At 41.0% G+C, this 20,644-nt stretch overlaps 1 protein-coding gene across 3 annotated transcripts in view; it reads right to left on the reverse strand.

Annotated features, from left to right (window-relative positions):
• Positions 1-2,179: 2,179 nt before the first annotated feature.
• Positions 2,180-20,644, reverse strand: part of snx29 (sorting nexin 29) — a 162,824-nt gene continuing 144,359 nt past the window's right edge. Inside the window, exons 20-22 of one of the 3 annotated variants that reach the window (XR_009061722.1) lie at positions 17,086-17,225; positions 5,370-6,617; positions 2,189-2,586 (exon numbers count right to left, since the gene is read on the reverse strand). Coding sequence is in view for 2 of the 3 variants with exons in the window: in XM_057825552.1 (XP_057681535.1) it covers positions 6,491-6,617; positions 17,086-17,225 (267 nt within the window). In the remaining variant the exon portion in view is untranslated. Of the gene's footprint in view, positions 6,618-17,085; positions 17,226-20,644 lie in introns of all 3 variants that reach the window. The other 2 variants (XM_057825552.1, XM_057825553.1) reach the window with 2 other exon arrangements.

Consider the following 20,644-nt stretch of genomic DNA (forward strand, 5'->3'; position numbering starts at 1 on the left):
AGAAATAGTGATGATCATCATTATCGGTATCGACCCCCAATGTGGCTATATTTGGACTATTGAATTTGGTCAAAGGAGCGGATCAGATTCCAGTAGTCGTGTGTTTTCAGTATCGTGGTGCTTTTTGGCTGCTGTAAATCAAACCTCAAGGCAAATGCAGTATGTCCGCCGAGTGTGACGACTGCTCTTTAGAAACTCACGATGGTAAGAGTGTAATATTTGTAAACGGAGCATTTCTCGAGGAGGTACCAGCAGGGCTCTGTTTCATTCAAAAAATAGGATTTGTCATTTACCGGTTACCTTATTAGTTTACTGGTTTAAAAATACAAGTATCGGACTGCTATCAGCAAAAAAATGTCTTGAAAAAAATCAAATTGGACATCCCTGTTCAAGAATGTGGATGGCCACTGCCACACCAAAAGCAAAAGACTGATTCACAAACAAGAGATCATTGACGTCTGCCTTAACCCTTTGTTCAGTACAGTGGACAACTATTCAAAAGTTGACACTTAAGCCTAGGGCTGTCAAAATTATCGTGTTAACGGGCGGTAATTAATTTTTTAAAATTAATCACGTTAAAATATTTGACGCAATTAACGCACATGCTCCGCTCAAACAGATTAAAATGACAGCGTCATGTCCATTTGTTACTTGTGTTTTTTGGTGTTTTTTCGCCCTCTGCTGGCGCTTGGGTGCGACTGATTTTATGGGGTTAAGCACCATTCATGAGCATTGTGTAATTATTGACATCAACAATGGGGAGCTACTAGTTTATTTTTTTGTTTGAAAATTTTACAAATTTTATTAAAACGAAAACATTAAGAGGGGTTTGAATATAAAATTTCTATAACTTGTATTAACATTTATCTTTTAAGAACTACAAGTCTTTCGATCCATGGATCGCTTTAACAGAATGTTAATAATGTTAATGCCATCTTGTTGATTTATTGTTATAATAAACAAATACAGTACTTATGTACAGTATGTTGAATGTATATATCCGTCTTGTGCCTTATCTTTCCATTCCAACAATAATTTACAGAAAAATATGGCATATTTTATAGATGGTTTAAATTGCGATTAGTTACAATTAATTCATTTTTAAGCTGTGATTAACTCGGTTAAAATTTTTAGTCATTTGACAGCCCTACTTAAGACATTTGACCCTACATTGCTGGCCAAAAGTATTGGCATCCCTGCAATCCGACGGATAGTACAGGTTGAAACTGTTGTACCCTCGGAGTGCGGGACAGCTTGAACTTTTTTGGATGTTAGTCTAGGTTCTTTATCTACCATCCGCACAATCTTTTGTTGAAATCGCTCTTCTTTTCTGTCCATATCTAGGGAGGTTAGCCACAGTGCCGTGGGGTTTACACGACACTGTGCACGGTAGACACAGGAACATTCTGGTCTTTGGAGATGGACACGTAGCCTTGAGATTACCTATGCCTCCTCACAATTTGACTTCTCGAGTCCTCAGACAGTTCTTTGGTCTTCTTTCTTTTCTCCATGCTCAATGTGGTACACACAAGGACACAGGAGAGAGGTTTAGTCAAATTTAATCCATTTTAACTGGCTGAAAGTGGGATTTAGTTATTGCCACCACCTGTTGTGTGCCACAGGTAAGTAACCGGTGCTGTTAATGACACAAATTAGAGAAGCATCACATGATTTTTCAAAGAGTGCCAATACTTTTGTCCGGCCCATTTTTGGTGTTTTGGGTATAATGATCATGATTTAATTCTTTTTTTCCATTCTCTTTTGTTTTTGTTTTTTTCATTGCAAGCAAAATAAATGAAGATATTTCTAACATGGCATTTGCAATTGCAATTATTTTCTGGGAGACATTGAGCATTATCGAACAGAATTGCAGGGGTGCCAATACTTTTGGCCAGCAGCGTATCTATGAACAAATGCCGTTATTGTGTCAAATTTGGTGGGTGGGGGCCTACAGTCAGGTGCGTCTTATATTTTTTATTTTCTAAATTTCTGCATACTCACTTGAATGTAAAGTAATTTTCTGTAATGGCTTGGTCATACAGACTGCTTAACGGCACTCATTCGCTCCCACCCTCCCACTTCAAATGGATTGGACGTCTAATCCTGATCTGCTAGTTATAAACCCATTTAAATTCGCAGCATAAGTATGATTGCACATCAAGCGAAGGCGACAAGAGCTTTTTTTTAAATTTTTTTTTTTATGGCGGTGTAGTAGATGAACAAGTTGCAAAAAGCAATCAGTTTGTATTCCATTAGGATTTGTCTTTATTGAGCAGCTTGGTGAACGCATGCCCCCTAAAACAACAAGTGAGACTGCGTTCAAAAAGCTAGTATTGTTGGTTGACCTCCACTCAGACTGTAAATACAGTACAAGTTTTCTGAGATGGATTTCCAGAACACAATCCGTCCACAGGAATTCATAGTCTGGTACTTGTTTTGGGAGAGCTCTACATATGTATGAGTTCCTATTATACACACTGGTTGGGTCGCTCTCCTCTCCTCTCCTACTAACGAGCAGCTCTGCTTCACTTCAAGTGTTTAGTCTTCGTTATGACATTCATTTGCAATGCACCACTTTGCTCAATCCTGCCAAGAAAAAACAGTCGAAATCTTAAAACAAGGAAGTATTGGTGAAAACTCGCAACTATTCTTGGGTCTGACGGCATGTATAAAATCATTGATTGTTAAATCATTGGTGTAGAACAGGGGTCCCCAACCTTTTTTGCACCACGGACCGCTGTGATTTGGGTCTTTTTTTCACGGACCGGCGTCTGACAAATTTTGCAACCCATCAAAAATTGCAACTATGCGGTTCTGCGCATGCGTGTAACGTTAAAAATAGCCGCGAATGCAGCGATTCAAAAGTAAACACTACAAACGTTCTTTAAAGAAAGGAATATTAACTTACGTTTGATCATGGACGGACATGTGGAAAAGCTCTCCTCAGACACATCCTGCCATGTTAGCTACACACAACAACTGCACACCGCACTCTCACCGTTAACGAATTCACCATGTCGTTAAGCATTAATTAAGAAGCCCACTTCACAAAGATACGATGTTGGAAATTGTAGCAAGGTTTTCAGTGCTCTCGTAGCGATGTCAGGATATTCCGTAATGACTTTAATCTAGAACCTCGGTAGAGTTGTTTCAAATGCTTGTTTAAGGTCACCGTCAATTGTGATCTCTACAAGCGGACTCTCCTGTTACACAGACATACTCGAATCACTCGGTTTATTCACAAATGCGTCACGAATCCACTCCTTTGTAGTTCGTGGGTCTTTGAGGTTGTAGGCTCATCTTCTGGCTCGTCAGGTGCCCTTTTCGCCGTAAAAAATCTCTTGAAAGACATCAGTTTTCCACTCATCTTCGCTTGGGTGGGGGCTTATTATTTCCGGGAACAAATGTGCTGCGCCCTAGGCCTAGCCATATGCTAGTATCGAGGACAAGCGCACATAGATATATTATATACACAAAATAAGATGTACTGCTAGCAACCCATTTAATGGATTTCTACGACAACATTCTAATCTATCCTGTAGTATTACATCAAAAGTAAACAGGAATATTGGTGTGCCAAGCAGGGGCAAAGGCCAAAGTTAATTTGGCCAGAATGCGGTCGTTAATAAATTAATATTTCTGTGCGGCCCAGTAGCAGATGCGCTATGGACCGATACCGGTCCGCGGCCCGGCGGATGGGGACCCCTGGTGTAGAACCCTAATCCATGGAAATGAAGACATTTTGGATCTGAAATGATTTACACTTGGACATTATGAAGTACAATGGGGCAAATAAGTATTTAGTCAACCACTAATTGTGCAAGTTCTCCCACTTGAAAATATTAGAGAGGCCTGGAATTGTCAACATGAGTAAAACCTCAACCATGAGAGACAGAATGTGGGGGGGGGGGGGAAACAGAAAATCACATTGTTTGATTTTTTAAAAAAAAATATTTGCAACTCACGGAGGAAAATAAGTATTTGGTCAATACCAAAAGTTCATCTCAGTACCTCGTTATGTACCCTTTGTTGGCAATAGCGGAGACCAAACATTTTCTGTAACTCTTCACAAGCTTTTCACACAGTGTTGCTGGTATTTTTGCCCATTCCTCCATGCAGATCTCCTCTAGAGCAGTGATGTTTTGGAGCTGTCGTTGGGCAACACGGACTTTCAACTCCCTCCACAGATTTTCTATGGGGTTGAGATCTGGAGACTGGCTAGGCCACTCCAGGACCTTGAAATGCTTCTTACGAAGCCACTCCTTTGTTGCCCTGGCTGTGTGTTTGGAATCATTGTCATGCTAAAAGACCTAGCCACGTCTCATCTTCAATGCCCTTGCTGATGGAAGGAGATTTTCACTCAAAATCTCTCGATACATGGCCCCATTCATTCTTTCCTTTGCACAGATCAGTCGTCCTGGTCTCTTTGCAGAAAAAGCATGATGTTTCCACCCTCGTACTTCACAGTGGGTATGGTGTTCTTCGGATGCAATTCAGTATTCTTTCTCCTCCAAACACGAGAACCTGTGTTTCTACCAAAAAGTTCTATTTTGGTTTCATCTGACCATGAGACATGCTCCCAGTCCTCTTCTGGATCATCCAAATGCTCTCTAGCGAACTGCAGACGGGCCTGGACGTGTACTGGCTTCAGCAGGGGGACACATCTGGCAGTGCAGGATTTCAAGTCCCTGGCGGTGCATTGTGTTACTGATAGTAGCCTTTGTTCACTAGGTCCCCCCGTGTGGTTCTGGGATTTTTGCTCACCGTTGTTGTTATCATTTTAATGGCATGGGGTGAGATCTTGCATGAAGCCCCAGATCGAAGGAAATTATCAGTGGTCTTGTATGTCTTCCATTTTCTAATAATTGCTCCCACAGTTGATTTCTTTACACCAAGCGTTTTACCTATTGCAGACTCAGTCTTCCCAGCCTGGTGCAGGTCTACAATTTTGTCTCTGGTGTCCTTCGACAGCTCTCTGGTCTTGGCCAGAGTGGAGTTTGGAGTGTGACTGACTGAAGTCGTGGACAGGTGTCTTTTATACCGATGAGTTAAAACAGGTGCCATTAATACAGGTAACGAGTGGAGCCTCGTTAGAAGAAGTAGACCTCTTTGACAGCCAGAAATCTTGCTTGTTTGTAGGTGATCAAATACTTATTTTCCACTCTAATTTGAAAAAAAAATCTTTAAAAATCAAACTGTGATTTTCTGTTTTATTTTTCCACATTCTGTCCACTTTCTGTCAGGTTTACCCATGTTGACAATTACAGGCCTCTCTAATCTTTTCAAGTAGGAGAACTTTTGTTCACAATTGGTGGTTGACTAATTACTTATTTGCCCCATTGTATGAGGGCCCATCATAAATACTTTACCTGGCGAGTACTTGTGAATCATCGCTTGTCGTAATTTGCACCACAGGTGAGCTGAGTTTCGAGGCGGCGTGCTCCCCAGACCGGTCGCCAGCCAATCACAGGGCACGCGTTCAGACAAGCGTTCATTTACAGTAACCAAAAAAAAGCCAAGTAAGCGGAGGATTCGACAACAAACCTTACAACCTACAACATTCTGCCTGATTGTAAATCATCATTAGCTGAAATGTAATGGCAATATAAAGCAAACACAGTGACAAATGTTGCACCGATACAAATTTTTTGGCTTTCAATTCTGATTTTGCACGGTATCGACCGAAATTGTACCGATACGTTTTTGAAAAGAAAACATATACAAACTATTTTTTTTTCTTAGAATACTAAATGTCAGCATTCTCACTTGAACGTAGCTTAAATGCAGACCCTGCTCAACTTGTTGTGTGTCGTTGACATTCGTTCCTTCGCTGCCATCCCTCCCTCTTCAAATGGATTGGACGTCTACTAGTGGTAAACTCAGTTAAATTCACAGCAGAAGAATGATTGGATGCCACAGGATTGGACATTTAAGAAGGGCGACTAGCACTCATTTTTTAACGGTGGTGTGCATAGCCGGTGGCCATCTTGGGTAGGGCGACCGCTGCTGGAAACTAAATCTTCAAGAGTACGTATTGTGAAGTATCGGTACGTTATTTCAAAGTACACACCTCAATACCGATGACGTCATTTTAGTGCCACATCAGCACCGATACTAGTATCGGTGCAACACTAAGAGTCACTACAAAGAATCGCTTGCTCAATAACAGCCATCAACACAGCGGTAATATACATGATAGGCACTGTGACTACACACACGTACACTAGAAAAATGAGCTGGGTAAGAAATAAAAGCCAGCCAGCATCTCATAGTGGAGTGGCAGCTCAGTTAGTGAGGTGAGAGGCACTACATGATTCGGTCCGGCCTCTTGGATGTTATCTCTCCTTCAGTTGGATATCCCATATCTAGAAATACTCTTTAATCTTCTTTTTTGACACTGGCCGTACAGTTCTGTCAGATGCCCTAAAAGTCTTTATGGCAACAGGTGCACTCCCATCCTTTGCATCAAAAAATATAAAGTCTTGAGTGGTTAGAGGTCGCCACTCTGGGGTTCGGGTCTGGCGTCCTGGTGGTGGCCACGCCCCAGTCTCGGAAAACGTGACGCCATTTTGGAGCGAGGTGTCTTGGGGGCGCCGTCGTTGGTCTGGGGAGCGTCCCTAAAACGGCACAAGAAAACAGATTTGAAATGAACATTTGCTGAGGCTTATTAGACAAACAATGAAATCAGATGGTCAGAATCATTGTTTTCAGAGACTTTTTCAAATGTAGTCAAAATAACCAGCTGCTCTCCCACTCATGGTCAGATTTAACAAATACAGGACATCAAAAAAATGAGTTACGTTACATAATAAAACTACATTTTGCTGTAGTCGGGTTATTAGTTGGATATGGGGCATTCTCCGGTGTTCCTTGTGTTAGGACAGGACATCCCGCCATTTGTTCTGGACTGTCCGGGAGAACTGATTGTGAGAATTGGTGGTGCAGACTCGGGCTTGTAGATGTCTTGCCTCATCAGCGTCAAACTTGCTCAGTCAGTTGCATGACGCACCTGTTGGGCTTCCGTGATAAGAAGGTGTCATGTATCTCTTATGCCCTATGTCAAATATATTCTGCTTGTTTTCCTTGAACTATGATACCAGTGCTATCTATTTGATATTGGTACATTAGAGTAATACAAACAGTAAATACGAGAAGATACTATTCCCTGATTGATTATATGAAGTGTATTAGAGTAATACAAACATTTGAACGTTAAATCTGAGAAAATATACTATTCCCTTCAGTCTACTAGTGATAACGCCATTTAAATTCACAGCAGAAGTATGACTGGACGCTTGTGTTGCATTTTGACACCAAACCGATTTGAATATTGAGCGGGATTACCACCTTTTCAGCGTCCCTGAAATGTTATTCATTTGACTGCAGGGAAACCTAATTAGAGCAAACAGGTCCACGCACACACGAGCCGCTATTTAATTGATTGTCTTGACAGGAGGAGGTGGGAAATAGCAAGCGGCACATTTCGGACAAACTTTTATCTCTTTGTTGCACGTTTAAATACATACACACACTTGCCTAATCTGCCACAACAAAAGGTTACGTCCTTAATCTTGAGTTAAGTGCCCCAGACTGCTCCTGACAAGGAGTGGGGGGTCCTCAACACTTGTTTTCCTTTGGGCAGCGGGTCAATAAGGCAGGAAACGAGAGAGTGTGTGTATTTTGTACTCTGAATTGAACACAAACAAGCCACGGTTGAGCTGCATACTAAGTACTGGTAAATTCAAGGAGGTGTTGCCAGTTGCCCAGGCAAGTAACATAAAAGCGCCATTCTTTTCCAAAGCAAAATGCATTTAAATATTTGTATTTTAAAATGTATCGAGCCCTAATGTTTTTAATCTATTGAAGGAATCTGACCTTTGAGCCAGATTGCCAGAATCATGCCAGCTGAGCTGCCGGACCCGCGCTGGCACAGCTCCAACAACCCGGCCAAAAGGCCGAACTCCGCGCACACACCTTGTACTGACTCAGAACTGTTAAGTTTCACGATTTGGTCGGGAGACTCCCGATTTTGACCCCAATGCTCACGCCTCACGATTAGAAAGCCAAATCTCCCGATTTTCCAAAAATGTCAATTTTTTTTTTTTTTTTTTTTTTTACGTTTTTGTTTGTCACCGTTTTGTAACGATACCATTCGGCCCGATTCGGAAAGTGACCAACAACGAATAGCCTGGCCGTCTCCGACTTCCCTGCCCTCCCTCCCCTTCAGAGCTGGAAAAACCCAACCAAACATCTGACAGGGAGGGAAGAGGCGAAGCACCACCGACTTCCCAAGATGCTGGCACTAATAAACCGGCTTTTAGACTGGTTCAGGTCTTTATTTTGGAAGGAAGAGATGGAGCTGACCCTGGTCGGCCTCCAGTATTCGGGAAAAACGACGTTCGTCAACGTAATTGCCGTAAGTCTTACCTGCCAGCGATAGCTAACTAGCCTAATGCTAATAGCATTAGAGCTAATGATGGGAGAACGATGACGTGGAAGAAGTCGCTGCTTTACTCTGTGTTTTCGTGGATCAAACATCATGGAATATTAAACCACTGCGGTCCTACCCCCACAATATATGAATTTAAGTGAGAAAGCGTATCGTTACTTACTTGAAGTTTAATCATTTAGATTCGCTATTATGCTAAAGCTAAAGTGTATACTATACACTTTATTACATTATATCATTATTACTGTGCTGAAACAAAAAATATAAAGTTTCAATTCTAGGTTACAATTCAATTAAAAAACTGCCATGACAAAGATACTTTTAAAAACAAATATGATTAATTTTCTAAATTATGTAATTAATGTTTTTAATCTTGCCGATTTAGTCTGACGAAACCCTAATTGGAGTGATGGTTGATGAGATGAAGAGGCTGCTGAGGAAGCTGATGTCCAAATTTGTGCAAATGGATGTGATCAGGAAAGCTGAGGATATCCTAGATGTTGATTACAGGAACAAGGAGAACTGGTATGACACAGGCAACATAGCAGTATCACATGATGCCAGATAATACATGGAGCAAGTTGATGCCACCAAAAAGAGGTTCTTTGACAGTGTAGTTAATTTTTACACAAGTGTTGTGACCAAAATGAACTTGAAAAAAAATGGTTGCATTTTGTCTTAGCGATTGTCGCGCGCGCGCGTCATCAGGGTTGGCAAACAGAAATCTCCCTATTTGCAATTTCTACAACTTAACAGGTATGCTGACTCCATTTTGAAAGCTGGAAGAAGTCTTCGAAACACAAGTTTATTCAGGTCGACAGCGATCAAATGGCAAGGCAAAATAGCGACAGACCCAGGCTAGGATTCAGGGTCACCATAACACAAGTCAACAAAAGGTCTTTTTGAAGGCTCTTGCGGGGCGGGCTGTGGGCAGAAGAAGGGTGTGCTTGGGCATTGTTTAGGATTATTGTCTGTTTGTGGATTGGACAGGATTAAGGATTACTGTTGTCAGAGCAATGAGGGTTGTTGATTTTGCCAATTTGGCGTCAAAGGGGCTTTTGGAGTCTTAACAGTTGTGTTATCAGTTGGATATCGGGCCTTCTCCGATGTTCCTTATGTTGGGACAGGACGTCCCGCCATTTGTTCTGGAGAACTGATTGCGAGAGTTGGTGGTGCAGACGTGGGCTTGTAAATGTCTTGCCTCATCAGCATCAATCTTGCCGAGTCATTTGCATGACGCAAATGTTGGGCTTCCGTGATAAGAAGGCGTCATGTATCTCTTATGCCCTATATTCTGCTTGTTTTCTTTAAACTACGGTATAAGAGCTATTTATTTCATATTGAGTGTGTTCGAGTAATACAAACAGTAAATACGAGAAGAGATACTATTCCCTGATTGATTATATTAAGAGTGTTGGAGAAATACAAACAGACGGTGCCTACGAGAAACGGTACTATTCCCTTCAAGGTATACTGTATGCTTTCTGATAATGATGTATAATTATTCAGATTTGTTCAATGCTATGCTCCAGCTTATGAACGAAGGTGGCGGCTCCCACTCCAGCAAACATTTAATATGAGGACATTTACTGTTTACTTTTTACCGTCGGTGAGTACTTTTTCAACGTGTGCAATCCTACAGCTCGGCCCAGGAGCTGGTTCACACCAGGTTGGTGTGAACGTGCTCATTTGCATAAGAAAAATACAAACACTAGCCCAAGAGAGGAATTTTTATTTGCCCCCCCAACGGGAGAAAAAGGACCTGACAACCTGATAAAGCTCAAAATCTAAGAATGCGATGCAAAAAATTGCCTGAAAAATCAACAGGAAGTTATCCAAAATGTGCAGGAAGGGATATCTTAGTACCCTAAACATTCCTAAGGAAGTGAATTTATAGAATGTTTCGAACTTGGAACGGGGAGAATCGGTCAAAGTCCGCTTGCTGTGCCAAAAAAGCGGACAGGAAAAGAATATGAATATTAGTGCTGCGATGATTAACCAATTAACTCGAGTAATCAATTAGGAAAAAAAAGCTTCGGATCAAATTTTGCTGCTTCGAGTATTCGTTTTAATTCGGGTGGCGTTGTCATGGTTTGTTAGTGATTTGGGTGGATACACTGCCCTTTAGTTGCAACAGTGAATATGAAAACTCATTTCACATGGCTGAATCCAGCTGCTCCCTGTTAAGACCAATATAAGGTATGTGTTAGGTTTTGTGTTGGTTTCCTCCTAGTGTGTCCCCGTGATTGCCTATTCATTTCACCTGTTGTGCCTTCTCCTAGTTTATCTCTGAACCTGCATCCTCCTGTGCTCACCTGTTCCTCGTTATGTCGTTACCCCTCGTCTCTGTGTGTATATAAGCTCCCAGTTTCTGTTCACTCCTTGTTGCGTCATTGTCTATGTCTGTGTCAAAGTCTGTCGACGTCCATGTCCAAGTTCTGGTCAGCATTCTCGCATCTCTCCAAGCCCTCGTGTTCCCCTCAGTAAGTTTTGATACCTTGCCTTTTGTTAGTAACCTGAGTTTTGTTTGCCGCTGCGATTTTTGGAATCTCGTCATTATTTGTTGGTACTTTGTTTTTTGCTTGCCATAATTAAATCATTTTGCACCGTCAATCTGCCTCGTCTCCTTTCCCGCCTTCCCACTCCCTGACAGTAAGTTTTTGTTTGAGATATATATAATATGCTTTTTAATGCAATTATAATTTAGTTTATAGGTATATTTAGCCATTTGTGGAAATATGCGTTTGAACGATTTGTTAAGAGCATTGTTAAAAAAAATTTTTTTAAGTTAGCATTTAATAATAGCGTTTAAGGGTTAGGGTTTGGACTTTTGCTGTAAGTTTTGCTGTGTAAATTAGCCATTTGTTTTCTTGTACTGAGATCCTCATTTATTTATCTTTTTATTAATACTGTTTGAGGCTAAGCTCAGATATTTTAATTTATTCTTCAAAGAAAGTACAATTCTGCATAGTTTGAAGAAACACTCGGGAATTCACATTTAATGCTCTTTTGAAAGTGCAATCTTAGCAAGCCTTTGTTTTACATCTCCTAAAATTCATTCCGCAATGCATTTAATTTTCCTAATAAGATAACTCAATCATTCGAACTAACTAACTGATGGATTAATCGACGACTAAAATAATCGATAGCTGCAGCCCTAACGAATTTTATACGAAGGAAGTTATTAGCTCTGGTTTCTGTGCGCCAGTTTATCTGGATTTTATTTTTCAAAAAGTCAAGATCAATATAGTTTTGAAGTGGGCAAATGAACCTACTTGAAATTCAGCCTCCGGTCTACTGACTTGGAGCCTGGCTGACATTGTTAGAAAATGCATCATATTTACTTGAGTGTCTCGTTATGAAAATACGTATTTCTGAATGTGAAATATTTTTGACAGCGCTTATTAAATCCAACTCCTGACCTGTGTTTTGGGCCACCAGAATAGACGGTTATGTAATTAAATCATGACTATTTAATAAAGCCTAGCATGAAATAATGCCGCAGACCTCGGTGCAGGCTTATTAAAATGAGGTGGAATGGCAAATCCACTTATACAGTTTGTGAAACACGCCAAATGACATTTATGATTTTGACTACTGTGTTACAGATTTACATTCAGTTTCTGTAACATTCTTGTCTTCTCATTAACAGGTCTTTCAGGTCCTTGCAATAATGAGAATTAGTTCACAATAAGTAGTATCAGTGGCGCCACCAGGGGGTGGCCACGGCCCCCCCATAATTTGGTTGGCCACCCCGCTTGCCAGTATATCGTTAGATTGTTGCAGCATCAGCTGTGGATTTCATCCCAAATGCACAGCCAGGCAAACCGCTGCTCCCTCACCTTCACAGTAGTCCGCCGGCCCCGCCCCGCCCCCGCTGCGCGCTCCGACAGCAACGGTTTAGTGCACGCGAAAAGGTAGCACAATTCTGATGGGCAGCTTATTTCGGTGAACGCCACAAAAGTAAAGAGAGAAGATGGAGAAGACTACAAGTATATACATCGTAACATGTGCTTTTTAAGAACTAAATTGTGCTGTTACACTCCTGTTAGAGCAGCTTTTTGACGTGGTTTCGACTTATGTAACCGAGTTACGTTGCTAACGCTAGCTGCTGCTAGCCAATTTTCAGACGATGAAGAGAAATAATCTAAATCTAAATAATAATAAAAATATAATAATAATAATAATAATAAAATAGAAGAAGAAGAATCGATCCAAAGAAAATTTGAAAAACAACATTTAAAAGGGTAAATATATGAAAAAAAGCATCTCGACCACTCCTTGATGTCTACGATTTCTGCATCGCGACCCTTGTTTTATTACCGTGTTTCACCCATAAAATCCCCAAAAAATCCAGCTGTGGTCATTTACAGCTGTGTCGTCACACTCAGTGATACATGCTACATGGAGTTTTTGGATCAAAACAAGGTAAGTACGCGATAATATCTCGTTAAAGTCGTGGCATCTTTAATTCTGCTCTCGTGTGCTCTCACCTCCAGATAGGGTTTTGCCGTTTAAAAAAAAAACCTTTTTTTTTTAGAAATGCCCTCCTGTTCAAAATGTTTCGTCCCCCAGAAAAATGAGATTGTAAGCTTTCCAAACATGTATCACACATGCATATAGGACAATTTTGAAATTTGGCCTGGGGGTCTCAGAGCAGAACCGCCATATATATATATATATATATATATATATATATATATATATATATATATATATATATATATATATATATATATATATATATATATTAGGGCTGTCAAACGATTAAAATTTTTAATCGAGTTAATTACAGTTTAAAAATTAATTAATCGTAATTAATCGCAATTCAAACCATCTATAAAATATGCCATATTTTTCTGTAAATTATTGTTGGAATGCAAAGATAAGACACAAGATGGATATATACATTCAACATACGGTACATAAGTACTGTATTTGTTTATTATAACAATAAATCAACAAGATGGCATTAACATTATTAACATTCTCTTAAAGCGATCCATGGATAGAAAGACTTGCAGTTCTTAAAAGATAAATGTTAGTACAAGTTATAGAAATTTTATATCAAAACCCCTCTTAATGTTTTCGTTTTATTAACATTTGTAAAATTTTCAATCAAAAAAATAAACTAGTAGATCGCCATTGTTGATGTCAATAATTACACCATGCTCACTCATGGTACTGACCCATAAAATCAGTTGGACCCAAACGCCAGCAGAGGGCGCCAAACACCAAAAAACAAGTAACAGGCGAACATTACAATGTACTGCCATTTTAGTCTGTTTGAGCGGGGCATGTGCGTTCATTGCGTCAAATATATATATATATATTTTAAATTAATTACCGCCCGTTAACGCGATAATTTTGACAGCCCTAATATTCCCATTGGCAGTGTATCAAATACTTGTTCTCCCCACTGTATATACATATATACACACACATATTTTTTTTGGGGGGGGGGGGGGGGGGTTGAATAATAAAGACACAAATCTACCTCCATAATACTGTACCCATACCACATTTTTTTGGGGGGGGGGTGGGGGGGGGCTAAATGCCTGCATATTTACTTGAATGTAAAGTCATTCTATCGTGGCTTGGTCAGACACTGCTTAACTCAGTGTCTGCCATTGACAGCCCTGGATGTCCAATCCATTTTAAGGGGGAAGTTGTCAAAAAAATACATCAAAGCACAAAATGTTTTGACTGGGAAATTCTTTGTTCATGGCATTTTTCAAAACACTACTTTGCTTTTAGGTCGGAAGAAAAGTCAAGAGATGGTAGAGCAAACACAAATATTGTACAAGTGATACATTAGCAAATAAAAGTGTGCAATCAAGAAACATTTCTACTTCAGCTTGAAGAAATAAAGGAGATATAATTACAGAGCCGCTCATTGGGATAAGCTAATAAGACTTCTGTGCTTTGGCTGTTTAGAAGGGCCTCTGGGCCCATTTCCATTGTAATAGATAATGGTGTAATGCATTTGGTTTAATAGCTTCCTTTCATTTGAATATTTTTTAAAACGGTATATTGATTTTAATTCACATCTTGAAGTGATTTTTTTTTTCCCTCACACTAATTTGCTACCCACAAATCAATGGATGACAAGATTGGTTTGAAAAAGATGAGGCAAAATGGAACTGGTCTATGTTCTCGCTATATTTTCAACCGATATCAAAGAATCTGTACCGATACGGCACAAAAATGACGTCATCGGTATCAGCGTGCAGAAATTAGTGTTTTGCCTTAAGGAAAACTGCATTTCCCATGGCGTCCTGATACTTTGAACTGCATTTGTGTTTAAAATTAAATTCAAAAGAGTTCATGCGCCATGAATGTGCTATTGCAGTATATAGACCTATTGTTCTATCAAACACAACAGTTGTTTAGGCTTAAAATACAGCAGTTTATTTCAAAGAGGGGCGCAAGAGCAGAAACTGCTTTTTCTGTCTTGTCTGTGTTTTCCGCCATTTCCATGTACAGGTTGAGCAGTAACGCCCATCATCATGGATTTAGCAAGGGTTATACAGATTAACAAGATAACAAGGGTTATATAGATATTAGAGCGCCTATTACACATATTTATTTTGAGTTTTCATTAGGACTTTATTTTTCAAATTTTGGGATTCTCTGATAATTGCGTCATGTTGCAGGTGTTCAAGGGTTAATAAAGACAAGCATTTTTATACTTTATTCTTGTTTAAAAATAATTTGGTGGGACAGTAACATATGTAAAACTTGTAGTTTTTACATTTGAAGTGCTTAAAAACCATTATTTAAAATGCACATAGACATAAGTTGGTTTTTTTTATTATACATTGGGGGAAACAAGTGAAAAAACATGTCTTATATGTATCACTTTCCAATGCTAAACTTGAATAAATACATTGAAGACATTTTTTTTGGGGGGGGGGGGGGGGGGCTACTTCGCAGCTTTTCACTTAGCGCAGCGGGTTCTGGTCCCAATTAACGAGGAATCACTGTAATCGGAGATGTCGACATTACAGTCTGAAGGGAGGACGGCTCATTCCCACTGATTGCAGCAAGTGCAAAACGTGACAAAAAATGACAGGACCGTGTCGTTTTGTAGCATCGCTGGTAGGAAGGTGGATCAATCGGGAGTGTCAGAGAACATGTACGTGGCATTTGCGACAACGACTACACACGTTAGTCATAAGGGGACATTGGGTTAAGACAGTGCTTCTCAATTATTTTCTGTTACGCCCCCCCCAAGGAAGACGTAAATGTTTCGCGCCCCCCCAAACTCTCTGCCGCCACTGTAAATAGTATCATTTGTCTATAAAATTACTATTATAAATACGCATCTGCCTAACATTGTGTCCTTTTTTTCTAATAAAGACAAAAAGTAACATAGATCAACTTATAATAAAGTATAACTTTATTAACATTGTTTTGTTTGTAACAGAGAAGACTTGACGCGCATCAATTTGCCTGAATTTCAAAAAAAGTCACATCCAAAATGTAAAAATACACTCAACGTACATTTTTGACCATTTGATACAGAAAAATAAAATGTAATAAAATCAGTCAATAATAACAAATTCAAATTCATTAGAAACATTCACTCATGAGGACAATATGCCAAAAAAAATTGACCGAAAAAACAAAACTGAATAAAAGAAAAAAAGAGTGTCCTTGGACAGAAGGACAGTTTTTATTTTTGCTGCTCACACCTCCTTTGCAATGGTGTGGAGTTTTTTTGCAATGAGCATGCTAACAATGTTCACTGGTTTACTGATATAACACTGACAAAGCAGGACGATTGTTGGCAATATTCGGCACGTTTTCGCTGAAAAACAATCAAGCGGCTTATCAATGAGATTGGGGTCTAATGTCTTTAAGTGGCGTCTTAATTGATTTGGCTTCTGGCTGTCCGCTATAATTATTTTTAGACACAATAAACAGTGGTCTTTCCTCATCACCCACTGTATTAAAAGTCAAAGCTAAAAGGCAAACGGCACAAAAAAAGCGCATTCTCGGCGGCCGAGGTAGAACCGTAGGTGAGTGCGGTCGTCGCGACGATCCCAAACCGAAAATGGCACTTCTCGCGCGGCGACGTGAGAACCGGACAAGACACTGCGTCGTCACAAGTCGATGCGTGAGTGAGTCCGGTCGGAAAACGGCTTTCGAAAACGGCGGCGGCGCACTGCTCTTCATATCTGTTTTCTGTGTGCTGAGTGCTCTTCCTTAGTTCAAAAATACTGCGCGCACTCTGAAAATGAGAGCGCCACTGCCACCCACCGAGTGGATGTACAAGTACACTTTATTCCAGTACGGCAAAAAAAAAAAAAAAAACCATGTTCCCCGAGGTCACATGCGCCCCCCAGGGGGGCGCGCCCCACTATTTGAGAAGTACTGGGTTAAGAGCAGTGTTGCGCCGATACCATTTTTCAGGTCCCGATTCCAAAACCAGACTAATTTTTATTGTATGAAGCCGAGATGAGAGGTTGGCCCCGGTTCATGAACACGTACAAAAACATCACTTAATCCACAGATCTTCAATCTTTGAGAGATTACCTTGATTTCTCCACATTCACAGCATCCCCCAATCCAAGATGAGAGTGTACAGAGCAAGACCCGTGTCGTGTTTACGCGTACGAGTGTCCACTTACAAACAGAAAGGCAGCAAGGACAGTAGAGTCTCCTTGGTAGGACGGGCGGTGAAGTCCGGCAGCGTCTGGATCACTTTGTTCATCACCATACGAAGGTAACACTGCAGCTGCTTTCGCCTCTCTTCCACAAATTTGGCATCCTGCGGGCAAGCGGGGATGAGAGGCGGCGCGTAAGAACAAATGTATTTCTATTGCACAGTGGTTCTTAACAAGCGGTTGCCGTGCGCTTGCTGACACAGTAGGTAAATGAGTGTATATGCCCTTCACGGTGAGAACCACTGACTGGAGGCAGCGGCACAGGGCCACATGGCCCGCGCTAGCACGGCTAATCGTAGTCCAGCAAAGCTCAGAACAAAGCCTGGCCGACGTTCTGTTTTTACTGGGACAAACGGCCCTTGCGAGTTGAATTGAAACTACTGCTTTTCTTTTGATCTCCAATCCAAATCCCAAGGACACTTCATTGAGGCGACTCTTCAAAGAATCCTTTGTTGTACAGTACTGGGGATGCGGAACATAAATAAACGGTCAATCAACAGGACCGAGAGACTTCATTAAACTTGCAGGTATCTACGACAAAGTTTGGTTTCAAGCTATCATCAAAAACAGTAATGTGCTTCTTACCGCCTCACAACTCACCAGTACTTCTTCAAATATTTTTGGCGGATACATATGCAAGGATAAAATATTTGAAGCAACACAAAACTCACACTAAATTAGCCCACTTTAGTTGCGTGTACCCTGGCTGTTGCATGAAGTCTACCCATGTCCCTAATCAAGGACAAGTGACACAACAAATGCAAAGTATATTTTGTCAGCCCTCGGAGGCCCCCTTTATTGGCCGGGGCCCCGGGCAACTGCAGTGGGGCAAATAAGTGTTTAGTCAACCACCAATTGTGCAAGTTCTCCCACTTGAAAAGATTAGCGAGGCCTGTAATTGTCAACATGGGTAAACCTCAACCATGAGGGATAGAATTGGAAAAAAAAAAACATAAAATCCCATTGTTTGATTTTTAAAGAATTGATTTCCAAATTAGAGTGGAAAATGCGTATTTGGTCACCTACAAATAAGCAAGATTTCTGGCTGTCAAAGAGGTCTAACTTCTTCTAACGAGGTCTAATGAGGCTCCACTCGTTATCTGTATTAATGGCACCTGTTTTAACTCATTATCGGTTAAAAAGACACCTGTCCACAATCTCCATCAGTCACACTCCAAACTCCACTATGGCCAAGAGCTGTTGAAGGACACCAGAGACAAAATTGTAGACCTGCACCAGGCTGGGAAGACTGAATCTGCAATAGGTAAAACGCTCGGTGTAAAGAAATCAACTGTGGGAGCAATTATTAGAAAATGGAAGACATACAAGACCACTGATAATCTCCCTCGATCTGGGGCTCCATGCAAGATCTCACCCCGTGGCGTCAAAATGATAACAAGAACGGTGAGCAAAAATCCCAGAACCACACGGGTGGACCTAGTGAATGACCTACAGAGAGCTGGGACCACAGTAACAAGGGCTACTATCAGTAACACAATGCGGCGCCAGGGAAATCCTGCACTGCCAGACGTGTCCCCCTGCTGAAGAAAGTACACGTCCAGGCCCGTCTGCGGTTCGCTCGAGAGCATTTGGATGATCCAGAAGAGGACTGGGAGAATGTGTTATGGTCAGATGAAACCAAAATAGAACTTTTTGGTAGAAACACAGGTTCTCGTGTTTGGAGGAGAAAGAATACTGAATTGCATTCGAAGAACACCATACACACTGAAGCATTGGGGTGGAAACATCATGCTTTGGGGCTGTTCTTCTGCAAAGGGACCAAGACGACTGATCTGTGTAAAGGAAAGAATGAATGGGGCCATGTATCGAGAGATTTTGAGTGAAAATCTTCCAAGGACATTGAAGATGAGACGTGGCTGGGTCTTTCAGCATGACAATGATCCCAAACACACAGCCAGGGCAACAGAGTAGTGGCTTGTTAAGAAGCATTTCAAGGTCCTGGAGTGGCCTAGCCAGTCTCCAGATCTCAACCCCATAGAAAATCTGTGGAGGGAGTTCAAAATCTGTGTTGCCCAACGACAGCCACAAAACATCACCGCTCTAGAGGAGATCTGCATGAAGGAATGGGCCAAAATACCAGCAACACTGTGTGAAAAGCTTGTAAAGAGTTACAGAAAATGTTTGGCCTCCGTTATTGCCAGCAAAGGGTACGTAACAAAGTATTGAGATGAACTTTTGGTATTGACCAAACACTTATTTTCCACCATGATTTGCAAATAAATTCTTTAAAAATCAAACAATGTGATTTTCTGCTTTTTTTTTTTCCACATTCTGTCTCTCATGGTTGAGGTTTACCCATGTTGACAATTACAGGCCTCTCTAATATTTTCAAGTGGGAGAACTTGCACAATTAGTGGTTGACTAAATACTTATTTGCCCCACTGTACTTGGCTTCCCTGTCCGCTAGCCCCTTTTCTGAGTACGGACCCCACATTTCAAATCCTAACCCATCAGGAAGTTGCTCTTCATTTGTTTATTACACTGGGCAGAAAGACAGTGACAGGTTTGAATACGCTATAGGTTCGCTGTCAACATAAGTAAGAACGGATACCGCCGGCCGCGGAGAGAGTCGTGTAAATCTGATGTGTCATATTAGGCTGCGCATGCCAGTGTGGGTTTCATGCTCTAGCGACACATGATAAGACACCCTGACTGCTTTCATGGATGTCAATGGAGTAATAACCCTAATAGACATTGTGACAGATTCATCCTCTCATGAAGAAGAGTAAGCCTGGTAGAAACCAGGTGCTGCTACTTTTTTGCAGAGGACAGGGCAGAAATCCATGTGCTGTACTGGTGCAGGTAGTAAGGCGTTCCTCTCTAAGCCTATACGGTATGCTTATATCAGACGGTCACGGTGAGCACTAATCGTCCTCCCATCTCGGCATGACGGAGCCCGAATCGATCCATCATCATTTAAAGTGTAGGTGTCGTCAGGTTAAACATAAAGGCGGAGCACAGCTCAAAGAAAACATCTTAAGGCCTAATTCTGTCATCGTATGAAGGAGGAAAGCTCAACATGTATGTTGCTCTCATTCGCTGTAACACACAGGAAACGGTAAGATGAAATGATCGCTGCCAGCCTTCCCAGTCAAAATGAATTAGACATACCCAGACATACTTGTTCTACAGCAGTATTGGCACCCCTGCAATTCTGTCAGATAATGCTGAATTTTTCAGAAAATGATTGCAATTACAAATGCATTGGTAGGAATATCTTCATTTATTTTGCTTGCAATGAAAAAACACAAAAGAGAATGGGGGGAAAAATTAAATCATGATCATTTTACACAAAACTCCAAAAATGGGCTGGACAAAAGTATTGACACCCGTTGATAAATCATGTGATGCTTCTCTAATTTGTGGGGGGGGGGGGGGGACGAGGCCTTCAAAGAAAAGAACACGGTCCCCACAGTCAAACATGGCAGAGGTGCCCTGATGTTTTGGGGTTGCTTTGCTACCTCTGGACTGCTTGACCATGTGTATGGCATTGTGAAGTCTG

This window comes from Corythoichthys intestinalis, chromosome 21, assembly GCF_030265065.1.
Source record: "Corythoichthys intestinalis isolate RoL2023-P3 chromosome 21, ASM3026506v1, whole genome shotgun sequence".
NCBI classification, from domain to species: Eukaryota; Metazoa; Chordata; class Actinopteri; order Syngnathiformes; family Syngnathidae; genus Corythoichthys; species Corythoichthys intestinalis.